The 15,271-nt window shown below is 49.7% G+C and overlaps 1 protein-coding gene across 8 annotated transcripts in view; it reads left to right on the top strand.

Annotated features, from left to right (window-relative positions):
• CELF2 (CUGBP Elav-like family member 2) overlaps positions 1–15,271 on the top strand; it is a 545,942-nt gene that overhangs the window by 507,514 nt on the left and 23,157 nt on the right. For all 8 annotated transcript variants that reach the window (XM_065920970.1, XM_065920969.1, XM_065920972.1 and 5 more), the window contains one exon: positions 4,893–5,027. In XM_065920970.1, the coding sequence (XP_065777042.1) occupies positions 4,893–5,027 (135 nt within the window). The remainder of the gene's footprint in view (positions 1–4,892; positions 5,028–15,271) is intronic.

Below are 15,271 nucleotides of genomic sequence, written 5' to 3' on the forward strand. Positions count from 1 at the left end.
CGGCCGCAGGAAAACCTCCTCCTCTCATTCTGGACAGCATCTCAAATTTAGTAGGGGGTGGTTTTCTGCTAGGGGAAGTATTTTTCTAGGGTGGGGGTGTCTTGTTAGTAAGAAATTACAGAGGTTATGAAGCAGTGGCCAAAGAAGAGGATCTGATGATAGACAAAGGGAAAACTGCTTCACTTGACTTCTGACGTTCAGAAGCGGGTAGTAATTCGCCTTCAGAACCTCTGGCCTGAGTTTCCAAAGTCAGAGGGAAATCATAGCGGGCAAATGTCTGCCTGAAAGAACCACACAGCGACTGCTGTACTGGTCGGAGATCCAGCTCAGAGCGAAGACGGGCTCAGCGTGTCTGCGACGAGCAGAGAAGAGGGAAGACTTCGGCCAAAATTGGACCTCGTGTTGGGGACACACTTGGGAGGTCTACAGAGTGGACCCACAAAGGCCCCAGGTTCTTCCCAGAGCCCAGCCTCCCCTCCTCCACACCCCGCACCCCGTGCTAATAGTCCTTAGGAGAATGCGCCATAACCACCCATCTGTCACTTTTCTAACAGACCTGATTGGCAAGCGCTGGTAACAACTGACATCTGTTCTCGCTTATTGAAATGCAGATTTATGGTAATTGCTCTGAACAATAAGACACAGAATTACCTAAGGTGAACATTCAATTAAATTTTCATGCCCTTCTCCTTATAAATAATTTTTTTTTAAAAACCTTCAGTTTCAAGTAGGCACCGTGTGCATCTCTTCGGTACATACTTTCCTCGTTTGGAGAAGGGTTGTCTTTTCCAGAGTAATGATGGAAAAGTGAACCCCTGTATGCCCAACTTTTTTTGTTTTTTTTTTTCATGGCCATTTTGATCTTGGCACATTGTTGGATTTCCTAAAACTCATCTCAATGTTTTGCATTTCTTGTCGCTCAGATTATTTGCCCCTGATTCGAGGGATGCCCACCCGAGTAAAGCGCTTTGTGAGGTTAAAAGGGGGTGGTTCTCTTCTCATGGAAGAACTGTTTGCCAATCAGAACCAGCATTGCCTCCCCCACCACCCCGCACCCCGGCCACCCCTCCCACATCCGGTGCCCTTTGAGGATTTTTGTGTCGGGGGAGCGGAGATGAGACAGGCCCCGGGGGGTGGAGAAAGGAGCTGAGAAGGACAGGACAGGGTGTGCTTACACACACACACAAAAAAAAACGATGTAGAAAGAACCAGACGTGAGTTCAACTTCAGCAGAAGCAACACCCCCTTTCAGATAGTCGGAGCTGGGACGGGGTGGCCAGGACTGACTGTCCGTCAGGGGCTGAGCCTGCGGCAGCTGGAGGTCTAAAAAGATGCTGGTACCAGGAAGTCTGTGCCGTTCACCAGGCAAAGGACAGAGCTCGGGGTGTGTCCGCTCGGAGGCTTCTGAGCTGCCTTCCTAGCTGGGGTCCGATGCCTTTCCCAGCAGCGGGGCCCCCAAGCCCCGCCCGGAGCTGGAGGGGAGGGCAGATGTCCACACTGCAGGTGAGACCCTCTGGTTACGGGAGCGCCAGGGGCAATCGGAGCCAAAGCGTCCATCCCCGGAGCCCCGCACGTCTGCTGTGGAGACACCAGGGTCCTGCCCCACAGGTGTCCAGGGCTCTCGCCGCACCCCGCATGTGTCCCTGCGACGTGCCGATGCCAGCCAGCAGGTGCCTCTGTTGCCCCCCGGGAGGTGGACAGGAGCGCCTGTCACACCCCCCATGCCCGCTGCCCCCAGGTTCCTACGTCCGGCCTCGGCGTGGCCCCTGCCCTGTGTCAGCCGGCAGCTCCGATGTCCTCAGAGAATCTCTGGCAGGTTTTGTTTTCTTTCGTTGGCTGAACTGTATGTACATCGTGGTTCGGGGGGGGGGGGGCGGGGGGAGCTGTGTTCTTTGATCCATTCTCTGTGCTGTCACTCCTGAGCTCGGATTCCTCGATTCCTCCCAATCGCTGTCGTCAAGCCCAGGGCTGTCGTTCGATGGTTTTCTACCAGGACTCGCAGACCTTTTAGGACATTTCGTGAATGAGCTTCTGGGTCCGAGTCTTATTTCCAAAAACAGATAGAATTTCCCCCAGTCCCTGGCACCTCTCCACTCAGATGGGAGGCTTAGTGCTCGGCCCGGGGCCTGGGGCCTGGCCTGTCGTGGCCACATGCTAACAGACGGCGAGCTGGGCAGCATCTGCAAGTCCTCCTGCCTCTGCTTCTCTCCACCTAAGCCCCGCCTCCTCGCCCCAAACCCTCTGATGCTGGGGTCAACGCCTCTCGTCCCCACCTTCCTCTCTGCTTGCTGGGTCCATGTTCTCCTGCTCTGTAGCGGTCGGTGGCTGAAAAGAGCTGGCCGCTCCCAGTGTGGTGCCCCAGAACCTGGCCTTCACAGTGAAGGCAGGGTAGCCCCTCAGGGTGTGGGGTGAAGGGGACACTCGGGGGAAGGACAGGGGGACACAGAACCCGAGGGTGGTCAGCTGGACTCCAGGGCAATGCCGAGCATTGGTGGGTGAGAGAAAGAAAACGCACAGACCTGATAAATATTTGCAGAATGGATTAATTAACGATTGCGGGAAATAGTCAATATTTGAAGCTGTTGTAAATACTGCGGAATGAAGAACGAACAAGAAAAACCTCGTTTGGGTCTGTAGACAATGCTCTTTGTAGCAGCGTGGGACCATTTCATGCTGTTGGTTGCCCTGTTCATGCATCTTCTGTGGCCCCATGTATCACCTCCTGTGAACAAACATGGCTCTATGTGTGTGTGTAGGTGGACTTGAAAGCATATAAGACAACAGCTCTGTCCTCAAGGAGCTTAGCGTCTTGTCATGGAGGTCAGCAGTCCATGTGTATGATGAATGCGTTGGGAGTTAGATAGCGAGCCGGAGGATGACAGGTAACGAGTAAATGTGCCATTGGACACAGCCTGTCAGTCACCCTCCGAGGGGAAGAGCCTCAAGGTCGGGAGGGCCCCCAAGCCTCTGACCCGGAGGAGCAGGCTGAGCTCCTCCACTCCAGCACCGGGCCGCAGTCAGAGCAGGTGTCCTGGGAAACGCAGGCTGAGGAGGGTGCTTGGCTGATGGTTCACCGGGGCCAGATGTGCAGACTGTAACATCGGTGCTAAACCCTTCTCTTGTGTGCATAGCCGTCTATCGTGCCGGTGTCTGGTCCTCTGCGTTACATCCTGAGCACGTTAGAGGGGTCACAGGGACCAGGCGGGTCCGTGCTGGAGCACCTCATCCCACCCCGCAGCATCCCCCCCAAGCCCAGCCCCTGGGCACACAGGCCAGAGTGTGGTCAGCTGCTTTCAGGAGCCTCGCCCGGGGGACCCCAGGGACGTCTGTGCTCAGTTCATGTTGCCCCAGCTCCGTTTTCCTCAGGCAAACCTGAAAAAACAGGCCCTGCGCTTCCCCTTCACAGGGTCCCGTCAGCACCATCCCGTGTGACCCCCAACCCGAGGTGGGGACAGAGCTTTGTCCCCAGTGGCACGTGCGCGATGGAGCGGGGTTGCCACGGTCGAGGATGCCACCAGTGCCTTGTCCTGTTCCCAGCATCCCCAGGACCTATGTGGCTTTCTCCCTAAGCCACCAGGGCTGGGTGCCTCCTGGGTATCACTGTGAGCAAAATGAGAATCCGGATCGCAGCATGGACCTGGGGAACTGTTTCCTGAGTAGAGTTAAGTCCTCACAAAGGTACCTGGGGTGGAGGAGCAGGGTAGGTAAGTGAGCCTGGCATCCGGGCTCTGAGTCCAGCTGAGGCCACCGGCTCCACACGGTGGCTGCGGGCTTCCAGCAGGCGAGCTCCTAGAATGTTCTCTTGCCCCTCCTCCATCTCCCATGCCCCAGCTCTGTCGTCAGGCCACTCTCTCAAAAGCAGGTTGGATTTACTTTGTAGACGTGTTCGAATGCCTGGATTTCAGACATGAGAAAGTGGTAAAATTAGGCTGGTAACTTCATAATCTTTCTGTGCAAAATTCCACTGTATGAGGAAAGAACCGCTGTTGCCTGCTTCTCAAATATACACGGGGGTAAAATGACTCATGGAAAAAGACTTAGTTCAGAGAACCTTTGAACCTCTGGGGACTCAGGCATGGAGTCTGTGCCTGGCCAGTCCCCCCAGACCTGTCAGCAGAGTTTTGTTTCTCTCCATTCTTCTTTTCTTGATTTTCATTAGTCCACAATTCATTCTAGTTAAAAGTAGTTCCTCTTTGAGATACAAATATACATAAAATGCAAATAAAAATATTACAGCACTGCCTTTTTTTCTTCATTCTTTTCCTCCACAAATATTATGTGAGTTCCTGAATAAACCTAGAGAGAGAAGTATGGGGGTCTATAATGATAGTGACAGTCACAGTAGTTGCTGATAATTATCGGGGCTTATGTCATGCCAGTTACTGTGCTGAGTCACTTTTCACTCACTGAGTTATTTAATCTGCACAACAACCACATGAGGGAGGAGGTAAGTAACTGTTACTACTCATTCAGGAAGGAAGGATCAGAGAGTTTAAGAAATCTGTCCAGAGTCACACAGCTTACAGATCCAGGAAGACAGATCAGTGTAACTTCAGAGCAATAGAGCATCATCTCTTCTGTCACACCCCGAATGCACACCTGTCCAGTTTAAGGATGGAGAGTGTACCCTGAAGTCCTCGCTCCAGATGACAGCCTCGAGGTGGAAGGCCCAACCTCTGGCCTGTCTATTGTGCTGGGCTGCGCCGCCCAGGAGGGGGCAGTTGGGCAGAGGGTGCCGGGCTGGGACGGGACATGTGATACTGCACGAGTCCTCAGGGCAGCTGGGTGAGAGTGCACGCCCCAGGGCCTCTGTGCTCATCACCTGCCCTCTCTTTTGTGAAAGGGGCGAAGTAGGCCTGCTGCTGACCTGCCTTCTCTCTCTCCCTCTGCAGGCATGAATGCTTTACAGTTACAGAACCTGGCCACGCTGGCGGCGGCTGCAGCCGCAGCCCAGACCTCAGCCACCACCACCAATGCAAATCCTCTGTCCACCACGAGCAGCGCCCTGGGAGCTCTCACCAGTCCCGGTAAGGGGTCGTCCTGCTGCTGGGAGACAGGACGCGGGGGGCAGTGCCAGGTGCAGGGTGGACACGCCCAGACCCCGCTAGGCATCAGGCTGAGTTACCTCTGTAATGTCTTATTTGTCCTTTTAATGTATCTTTATTGAGACAGAGTTGATTTACAATGTTGTGTTCATTTCTTCAGCACAGCAGAGTAACTCAGTTACACGTATATCGCCATTCTTTTTTATATTCTTTTCCGTTAACGGATTATGCCTGGATTTTGAATATATTTCCCTGTGCTGTCCAGTTAGGGCCGCATTGTTTACCCATTGTATACAAAACAGTTTGCATCGGCTAATTCCAAACTCAGTTCATTCCCCGCCTACTCCCCACCTGGCAGCCACAAGGCTGTTCTCTACGTCGTGGGTCTGTGTCTGTTTCACAGGTAAGTTCGTTTATGCCATAATTTAGATCCCACGTAGAAGTGACACCATGTGGTATTTGTCTTTGCCTGACTTACTTCCCTTGGTATGATAGTCTCTGGCTGCATCTTGTCTGACTGCTGCACTTGGTATGACACTCTCTAGGCGACATCGCCGCAGACGGCGCTCTTTTAGTGACTGAGTGCCGCTCTGCCGCACGAGGTACCACACCGTGTCTATCCATCCAGCTGTCAGCCGGCATTTAGGCTGCTTCTGTGTCTTGGCGACTGTGAATGGTGCTGTTGCAAACACAGGTGTGCGGTTACCCTTTAAAGAAACAAAAGTTTGGGCATGTGCATTTTTATCTTCCAAGGATAAGATGAGAAGAAAAGCTCTGTGAGGGAATTCTCACACGTTCCTTTTGTTTGAAAATTGTGCCCTCCCTTCCGTCCTGGTGAAGTTGCCCAGTGACGAGGCGCCTCGGTCCCTCAGGAATGCGCTCTTCTCCTGGTTTGGTGGTGGTGGTTTGTTGTTAGCAACCCCGAATCATCATCTGTGATGTTTCACACCAGCTACATCCTTTACTTGTGGTTTTCAGCTGGAGGTCCAGAGGGGACCGTCTTTCTTGCTCCTCTGTGGTCCCCTTCTGGGCCATGTCATTTAAAGTGAGGTTTTCTTTCCCCCTCCTTAGAAATTCTGTTGCCTTATTCAAAGGCAGATGCTGTTTTCTTTTTTATATGAACCAGACCAAATGTGGTTGCTTAGACACCAGGATTTGTTTTTTAAAAAGTGTTTTGCTGGCTTGCCTTCCTCTCTGGGTTTTCTGGGCCTTGATGGATGATCTCACCTTCTGCTCTGGTACGCGGAGGCGCTGGCCTGGACAGCCTCCAGGCCCCTTTCTAACTAACAACCCCACAGCCCTCTATCGGCCACTCCCAAAAGATGAGCCAACCGGCCCCCACACTTCTCTGTAACAATGCAGGGTTTTCTTCTAGAAGAATAGAGAAGGAACACGGCAGTGCCGGCAGACCAGCCTTCTGGAGGCAACCGGCTTCAGGGAGCAGAGAAGCCCCACAGCCCTTGATTTGTTTACTGAACACAACGTTTCTAACTCATTTCCCTCTGAGTTCATTGTTGAGGGAGAGACTCAAGAGATGTTGAGGAAAGGCTGGACAGTGTATCCATCACCTCATCTCAGGGCAACAGCATGTGGGAAGTTGCCTTCATTCTTGAAATGTCTTCAAAAACATACCGTGACAACATGTGGGCCTCATTCCACACAACAGATAATACTCCTGAAAAATCAACTTTGTAATTTTTTCAAGAGATTAAGTTTTAACTAATGCAAAACATAAGCTGGTTATTTAAATATATCCTTTTAAAGAAATATGCGTTTTTGACATAGTTTATTCCCCCTTATGAAAATAATAATGATTTTTTTTTTCTTAAAAACACAAGTATTTGACCCCACTAGTGCCCCTGTTTTAGAAATTAGACTGAAGAATGTTTTGCTAGAAAAATAAGAATTAACCATTTTGGGACTTCCCGGACAGTCCAGTGGTTAAGACTCTGTGCTTCCACTGCAAGGGGTGCAGGTTTGACCCCTGGTTGGGGAACTAAGACCTTGCATGCTGTGAGGCCAAAAAAAAAGAAACATCTCCCTGTGAGGACTGTGAAAAGATTACATTAAAACAGCAGTCTGAACCTGAAACTAATACAATATTGTAAATCAACTATAAAAATTTTTACTCCAATACAATTTTTTTTTAAAAAAACACTGTATATGGTTTTATATACATCGACCATCTGTCAGCATTTTTAACTGATATTTTTAACTATATTTTGTTTGGAGTGAAAAAACTAAACACTTCTCAAGATGTGAGGGGTGTTTTATTTGTTCATATAAAAAGGAAAAGGATTAGGTCTTTTTTTTTTTTTTAAGAGAAAACACTATTAACTTTAATTTGGTAGAAGCAGATGATTGTAATTTTTCCAACCATGGCTGACTCCCTTTTACTGCAAGTAAAAAGAAGAAACTGATCACATCATTGGTAACAAGGTAGGGGAAAAAAACATTCTTTTTCCCATAAAGACTCTTCCTTACATGACAAGTAGGCAGTCTGCTATTTGGTTCACCAGGCTTTAAAGAGTTTAACATTGTCAATACATTGAAATTATTCTTCTGTTCGAGAAGTGACCATTATCATACATGGACATTTTGGTGAAGGGTATGTGGCCTGTTGGTTGCTTGGGAAGCTTCATTCAACTTTATGAAAATATATTCTTCCATTGTGACAGCTGGGTGGGAATGTGCCTTGGTTCCTGGGAATCGGAATGAATATTCCAACATTTTCTTCTCCGTTAGTAGAAGGCTCGTGGGTTTAAGAAGCCAAGTGCAGCAGCGTCTGTCAGCTGATCAGTGTCGATATTGCAATTGATAGCTAGTGCTTTCCAGTGACTGTGTAGCCTTAGGCGCTGGCCTGGGTGCTGGGGACACAGCCAGGAGCAGGACACACTCCCGCCCCGGGGGTCTCCTGTCTGTCAGGGGAATTCGGACAGGGAGCAGTCACAGGGGCCGTGTGTATGCCAGGCAAGCGCTGCGAAGAGGGCCCAGGCAGAATAAGATGGAGAGAGGAGATGGAAGGAGGCTTCCCTTCTGAAAGAGGAAACCTGAGGAAGGTGATGGGAACATGGAGATGATCCGGGGCAAGGGTGTCCAGGCAGAGGACTGAGCAGGAAGAGGCTGCGAGGAGGAGGAGGACTGGCATGACGCCATCCTGAGGAATGGTGAGAGGTGAGGTCCATGTCTGCAGATCCACATTCATTCCATCCAGTACAGTCAGGATTGTGAGGACGTAGTGACCTTCTTAAAATGCAGAGCACTCGAACAGCCTAGGAAGGTGGCCAGAGTATGTAAGGAAACTTGAAACATACTTGGCCATTTTCAGCTTTTTCCTGAGACCTGAATGAAAGGGAAAATGTGTCCTGAGACGTATTTTCTTTCTTCCAACCCCAGCCAGGCATCCCTCCCTTTGCTCTTCACATGGCATCCGGCCCGACCAGAAATCCTGCCAACCACTGTGTCAGGGAGACAGGTTTCTCTCTTCTGTGTTGAGCAGAGCTTTACATAAGAGCCGAAAATGTTTCATTAGAGTCCTGAAATGTGGGCAGCAGAAGCGATTTAAATCTACATTTCGATTATTTATCTTAAGTGTAACTAAAAAAATCTGGTGTTTAAGTGAAAGTAAATTATTTGTCTAATTTCCATCAGGGACTCTTCAAAGTCACAGAAAATGTGGTTAGTAACAATTCATGACTCTCCGCTTCATCAGAGCAATTTCCCAGGAAATAAAAGGGATGGGATGCTAGTCCCAAGGCCAGTGCGTTTTGTTGTTTTTTAATAATTAAAAAAAAAAAAATAACACATGGCTTCCTGTTGAACCATGCATAACCAGCTAGTCCATTCAAACTGAAAGCAGAGCTTCACCATACCAGCCTGCCCAGGTCTTGGTTTACCTGTTCTTGAGACACCTCTTGCGCTTCAGACAAATCCATCTCGGAAGTACAGGGTCAGCTCAGCACCTCAAAACTTTTCCTTTTTTAACAATTGTAAATTTATCATTTCAGTTCTGCACACTCAGGAACAAACTCCCTACAGTATTATTATAAATGATTTTAAACAGTCTTTGCTTTTAAACATGAAAGATTAAGCATTATTTTTGTAAAAAAAAAAAAAGAAAAGAAAAATCCCCTTAGGCAATAAATACAGGTTTGTCTCCTGGCCTTGCAATAAACATGAAAATAGTCTCAGTTGCCCATGGTTAGAATAAGTGTTTCATGCAATTATCAGATGGTAAGGAATAAAATTAGAAATTAAATCAGGAAAGAATAAAAGCCAGGTAAATGTGCATTATTATGCCTTTTATGAGTTTCTTATGGGCCTTTTGAAGCCTGATTTAATCGTGTTTCTTGTCTTTTATTTTGGTATGATAATTTTTCCTTTGTTTTACTACAGTCTCCTATTTAGTTAATTAATTCTTGGGTCATTTCTTCTTACCCCATTTTGAACCTGTTGTTAAGGCGTGAGTCTCGGTGTTGGTAGAAAGGGATAAATTGTCTGTAAGGCGTGTGGCTGGGCCTTAAAGAAAGATATGAGTATCTGCCCAGCTTGTGGATCTGTTGCCTTGGCCTGGCGGTTTTGAGCGTGTGGGCACAAGCGTCAGCATTACCACTCACGAGCACTTCTCTGGCGTTTTCTGTCCAAAAACGTAACATTGTGTCTGTGTACATTATCCTACTGACCTTCTGTTTTCTCTCTTTCTTTTAAAAAAGTGTTTTAAAATTCTCTAATGCTTCTGTAAGTGCAGTCAGTGTCAGGTGCACACTTCAGGATAACAGATCACTTCTTTCAAGGGTGAAGGGCATTTTCAAATACTTGGGCACATTCTCCCATTCCCACCGTTGGCTTTCCCCTGAGTTTTTGCTGTGAAGTCTAGGCAGCGTCTTTTCCCACCTTGGAGACGTGGCCTCCTCTTTGGAGGCCGCAACAGACACCACGTCCCGGGGACAGGGGGATGCTTCCTCGCCGACTCGTCGAGGGAAGTAAATCTCATGTTCCCATGAGATTCAGACCTGCCCTGGCTCCTTGCGTAAGAAGGGCCAGTGTGGTGTGTCATCCGCCAGTGTCACCAGGCTGGCTGAGTGGTGGGGGCTCAGAAGTCATCCGGAGCCCTTCCGTGTCACGAGAGGCTTCCTCCCCTCCTCCCCCCAAGGTCCCTGCACATGTGTCACACGAGAGCTCGCCTTGGGCGAAGAGGTGGATTCCCAGGCTGATTTAACCTGAATTCCCGAGCCTTCTGCTTGGCCAGGCAAGTCCGTGAGAAGGGGTTGGACCTGCACCGCACCTCTGGTCCATCGCATGCAAGGGACAGTTGGTGAAGCCTGGAGGGACAGGAGAGAGGGACAGACAGACAGCAGGCTCTGGGAGAGGCTGTCCCTCAGGCGACTGCAGTGATGCCACAACCTTGGGATGACTAAAGCCAGCCATTCTTCCACAAACCTGTCTGTTCTTGCTGCATGGAGACATCCTCTTCCTCTCGCTGACCCATCCTCAGCCCCTGCAGGGCCCTTCTCGGCCAGCCTGTGGCCCACTGTCCTTAGTCAGTCGGTTCTCTCTGTTTTCCTCCAACACCCACACAGCCCCGCTGGGTGAAGCTCCAGTCGGTTCTCTCTGTTTTCCTCCAGCACCCACACAGCCCCGCTGGGTGAAGCTCCCTCGTCCCCGCGCAGCCTCTTCATAGCGCTGAGCTGACACTTAGGAAAGCTGCCCGGCCCAGGGGGTGGCGGTAGTTACGGTCCTCCCCTTTGCTGCAGAGCTTGACTTTCTGCAAGTCTGACCCTGGGTGCACAGAGCACCGTGTCGTGTATTCGTAGAGCTGTGGCTTCACTCTCCTTGCTCTTGCTTTGTTTGGGGTGCACGTTCTCAGTATTTGAGATAGGGGCTTTCGTTCCCTGCTCTAGCGGCTCTGGAGACCATGCTGTGTCCATGATTCAGCATAAACATTGCCTTGCACGGTCCCAGGCGTTGTGTGCAGGGCCCTTGTGAGGCGTGTGTGAGCTCACACAAGCACAACACAAGCACTCAGTGAGACCCTTCCCCTTGCCCGACCCCAGACTCTCTCTCCCGCTGTCTGACATAACCTTGGTATCACTGCTGCCACTGGTAAAAGCGGGTATGGATTGCTTGTGTTTTGTATTAGATGGAAAAGCAACAACACTTTTAGTCACAACTTCTCAGAAGTTTATGACCTAAGGTCTGTGCTTTAAGACTTAAAAGCAGCAAAATGTAAATGCTACTTTCGTACGTGCCTTAGTCCCATAAACTGGGTGCAGTGACCACATGCACAAAACAAGCAGGATGCCCCAACTTGGGCTCTTCCGGTGGAAGAGCGGGAGTCAGATCAGCTCTGCGGTGTGAGTGACAGGAGAGACCCTGACTTAACGGGCGGCTTTTAACCGGAGAGTCAGGTACTAGAGCCAGAACGTTAAGATGAGTTAAGGTTTCTGAGGTAGAAATGGAAGATTTATCAGATGTGTCAGGTGTGGGAAAACACAGAAAAGGCATTCGGTCAGCAAGTGGAAATCCATCTCCCTTTTCACCAGCGTGAGATAGACGGGAAATAGGAACCAGGGAGGGAGGGCCCTGGAAGCCGTGGCTGAGAAGCTGGAACTTCCTCTTGCGGGCCAAGAGCCAGGTGAGGACTCTGAGCAGAGGGGTGTCGGCGGGGCTCGGGTGCTGACGGGATGCTAGGGAGCAGAGGGAAAGAGCTGCGGACGGAGGTGTGCCGAGTGTGGGGGCACTTCATCAGCAGAGAAGGGCGGTCCGGGGCAGGCGGAAGGTGCTCCGTACCCGCGCACGCTGAGCCGCGGCGCACGTGAACTGGTACGCCGTGTGAATACATCCCGCGAGCAGATGGGTCCCTGACCCTTGCGTTTGTCCCAGAGCAGCTGCAGAGGTGGGCAGGGTCAGTGTGGTCCCCAGGGGGACCATCGAGCTGAGAACACGGCAGAGCAGCAGGCTGGGGAGGTGAAGCCTTGACTGATGACTGTGTGTGCGGGGCGGAGGGGAGGAGCCACGTGGTGGGAAGAGAGCCCTGAGGAAGCCTGGCTTCAGGGAGCCAAGCGCGGGAGTTTCAAGCAGGAAGCGATTGTAGTGAGGGCGGAGAAGAGGTGTTTGAGTTCGACCACGGGCAGGCAGTTCACACACACACATCACAGCCGCCAGTGGTGGGTTCGCTGTGATGGTGGAAGGGATGTCACAGTTCTGGAGGCCGTGAGAGGGGGCGTGAGACAGGAGGCAAGAGCTGTGTATTTATAGATGACATCTTCGTGCAGTGTAGTGATTTTTTTTTTAAGTCTAGAAGGGTCAATAGAAGGAGAAATTTTACGATGGAGAAAGACGTATTTCTAGACTTAAAAGGAGGTGGGACAGAGGTGAGGAGAGGCCGACGAGAGGCAAAAACTGATGGCCTGAAGGGGGAAGGAGTCTGGAGGGAAGGACTCAAACCCTCCTCTGTGGCGCCTGCAACAGCGGGGTGTGTGAGGCTCCGACCCCACCTCCGTCCCTTCAGGCCCCCCACCCAACCTGCCGAGCTGTCGCCCAGCATTGGGTTAGACGGTAACATACAGGACGTGGCACAGAGCCGAGAGGATGCTCAGTGAGTGGACTGGGTACCCTTAAGAGAGGGAACACCTTCACCACTGAGACACACAGGACTGGGGAGGCTGTAAAGTATTTGAGACAGGAAAGTATTCACATCACCGAAGGGCAAGACTATAAATGTCTAAGGCTAGAAACCAAAAAAGTTCATACCCGGTGCAGAGGTTTAAAAAAATAGTTAATCTAAAGAATGTAATAGAGGAACTGCAGTTTCACTTTCACTTAGAATACATGGACATCTTGACCAAGAGCTGGACGACTGTGACTTAGAGCAAGCATTTCATCTTTCTTTGCTTATTTCTCCGTTGTGAAAATGACTTGTCCATTTTTACATTTACTGAATTATCGAGGGAATGTGTATATAATGTATGCTATTGCTTTTTTTAAGACTGTATTAAAGTTTCATATGGGGAAGATGATTATTTTGGAATGACACTAAATTCTGCTTCTCTGGACAATAAGAGGTTGGTTAAACTTGGAATAAGGCCCAGTGATATTTTTTTCTCTGAACATTTGACTTTGGAAAGCAAATACTTCCCCACTGTTCCAAAAAATATTAGACTATAAATGCAGGGAATAGAGCCTTTCCTTCCTTCTTTCTACTCTGGGAGTTCGCTGAAGTTGGCAGCGAACTTCTTGATTTGAGGTCACAGAATCAACACACCCTGCTTATCAAAGATAGAATGGCCACTGTGGGATTAAAGAGAACACAATAACTCTGACCAGACCCATTTCCTTATAGCTGTCATCACTGAGGGTAAAGCCCTTGGAGAGTGGTTTGTTTGTTTTTTTCAGACAGCATACTGAGTGTGTGCTCTGTGGTCGGTCATTTCTAAAGGAAACCATGCAAGTAGCTGAAGGGTGATTCAGAGCATGTCAGACCTTGGGCTGTGCAGGTAACCTCTTGCCAGCCGTGTGGTCCTGTTATCCTCAGGGAAAGCTGCCTCTTTCCAGGACATCCTGAGACCAGGATCCAGACAGGTTTTCCAGGACTCTCCCAGGGACTTGCTTTCTACAGAAATCTGTGTTCCTCATTTTTCCTCTCTAGAGCCTGGTCAAATAGTAATCTGACCCATTTCATAAGCACCAGGAATCTTTAAGATTCATTCATGCAGGCGCCTCCCTCTGTGATCCACATGAGGAAACGGAAGCCTGTGAAGTCAAGTGACCTGCCGAGGAAACACAGGGTGTTAACCGCGGCTGAGGGATCAATGCTCCTGCCACCCCAAGGAAACGTTCCAAAGCAGGAGCTCCTGGGCACCTAGAAATATATATCAGGTTGAAATCATCATGATTTTTTTCAAGCTGTGTCCGTGACCATCTGTTTAGTTCTGCTCAGCTCAGTTCAGTCGCTCAGTCGTGTCCGACTCTGTGACCCCATGAACCACAGCACACCAGGCCTCCCTGTCCATCACCAACTCCCAGAGTCCACCCAAACTCATGTCCATTGAGTCAGTGATGCCATCCAACCATCCCATCCTCTGTCGTCCCCTTCTCCTCCACCCTTCAGTCTTTCCCAGTCTTTTCCAATGAGTCAGCTCTTTGCATCAGGTGACCAAAGTATTGGAGTTTCAGTTTCAACATCAGTCCTTTCAATGAACACCCAGGACTGATCTCCTTTAGGATGGACTGGTTGGATCTCCTTGCAGTCCAAGGGACCCTCAAGAGTCTTCTCCAACACCACAGTTCAAAAGCATCAATTCTTCGGTGCTCAGCTTTCTTTATAGTCCAGCTCTCACATCCATACATGACTTCTGGAAAAACCAAAGCCTTGACTAGACGGACCTTTGTTGGCAAAGTAATGTCTCTGCTTTTTAATATGCTGTCTAGGTTGGTCATAACTTTCCTTGCAAGGAGCAAGCATCTTTTAATTTCATGGCTGCAGTCACCATCTGCAGTGATTCTGGAGCCCAAGAAAATAAAGTCAGCTGCTGTTTCCACTGTTTCCCCATCTATCTACCATCTGTAAAAAAGGCAGATACCTGGGGCCAGCTACAGGAAGGGTGTGCTTTTAGTTTGGTGATTCATAAGCAAAATATCACTTGATGAGAAAGCAAGTCCAATTTGTCCTTTCCTTTGCTCCATTCTTGTTTGATCCAGGTAGACTGAGTTTATGTAAACTGTTTAAAATAAGTTTCTGGCCCCACATGACACCATCGCCCTTGTGCCCCTCTTTTACAGACCAGGGAGGATCCTGGAAACAAGGTGAGGTGAGGAGGTGCGCAGGTTGTTGACAACGCTGAGGTTGATTCTTTCTTAGTAGCACCCCCCAGTGACGGCTCCAGGGAGCACTTGGAGATGAAACTAAAGGGAAGAAAATGGTGGGACCATGGTGGACACAGAGGGGATGATACTGCCCGCGTCCGTTTCCATACCACTCTCTCATCTTTGGAGAGACCCCTATCGTAGAGTAACACCTCAAAAGGGGCTCAGAGTCCCTGCAAGGGGCTGCTTCCTCTAGTCAGCCCTTCAGGCTCGGAGGCTTCCTCTGGCCCATCTGCAGAATCTGTCTGTCCCAGCATGACACAAGCCAGGTTGCTGACTGAGCTCCTTGTGAGTTGGAAGCGGGTTAGCGAAGGAAAAAGGTGATGCAGGTGTGTGGTGTAGTGGACATGCGCATTACAGAT

The sequence above is a fragment of the Muntiacus reevesi genome, chromosome 2 (genome assembly GCF_963930625.1).
Source record: "Muntiacus reevesi chromosome 2, mMunRee1.1, whole genome shotgun sequence".
Classification (NCBI taxonomy): domain Eukaryota; kingdom Metazoa; phylum Chordata; class Mammalia; order Artiodactyla; family Cervidae; genus Muntiacus; species Muntiacus reevesi.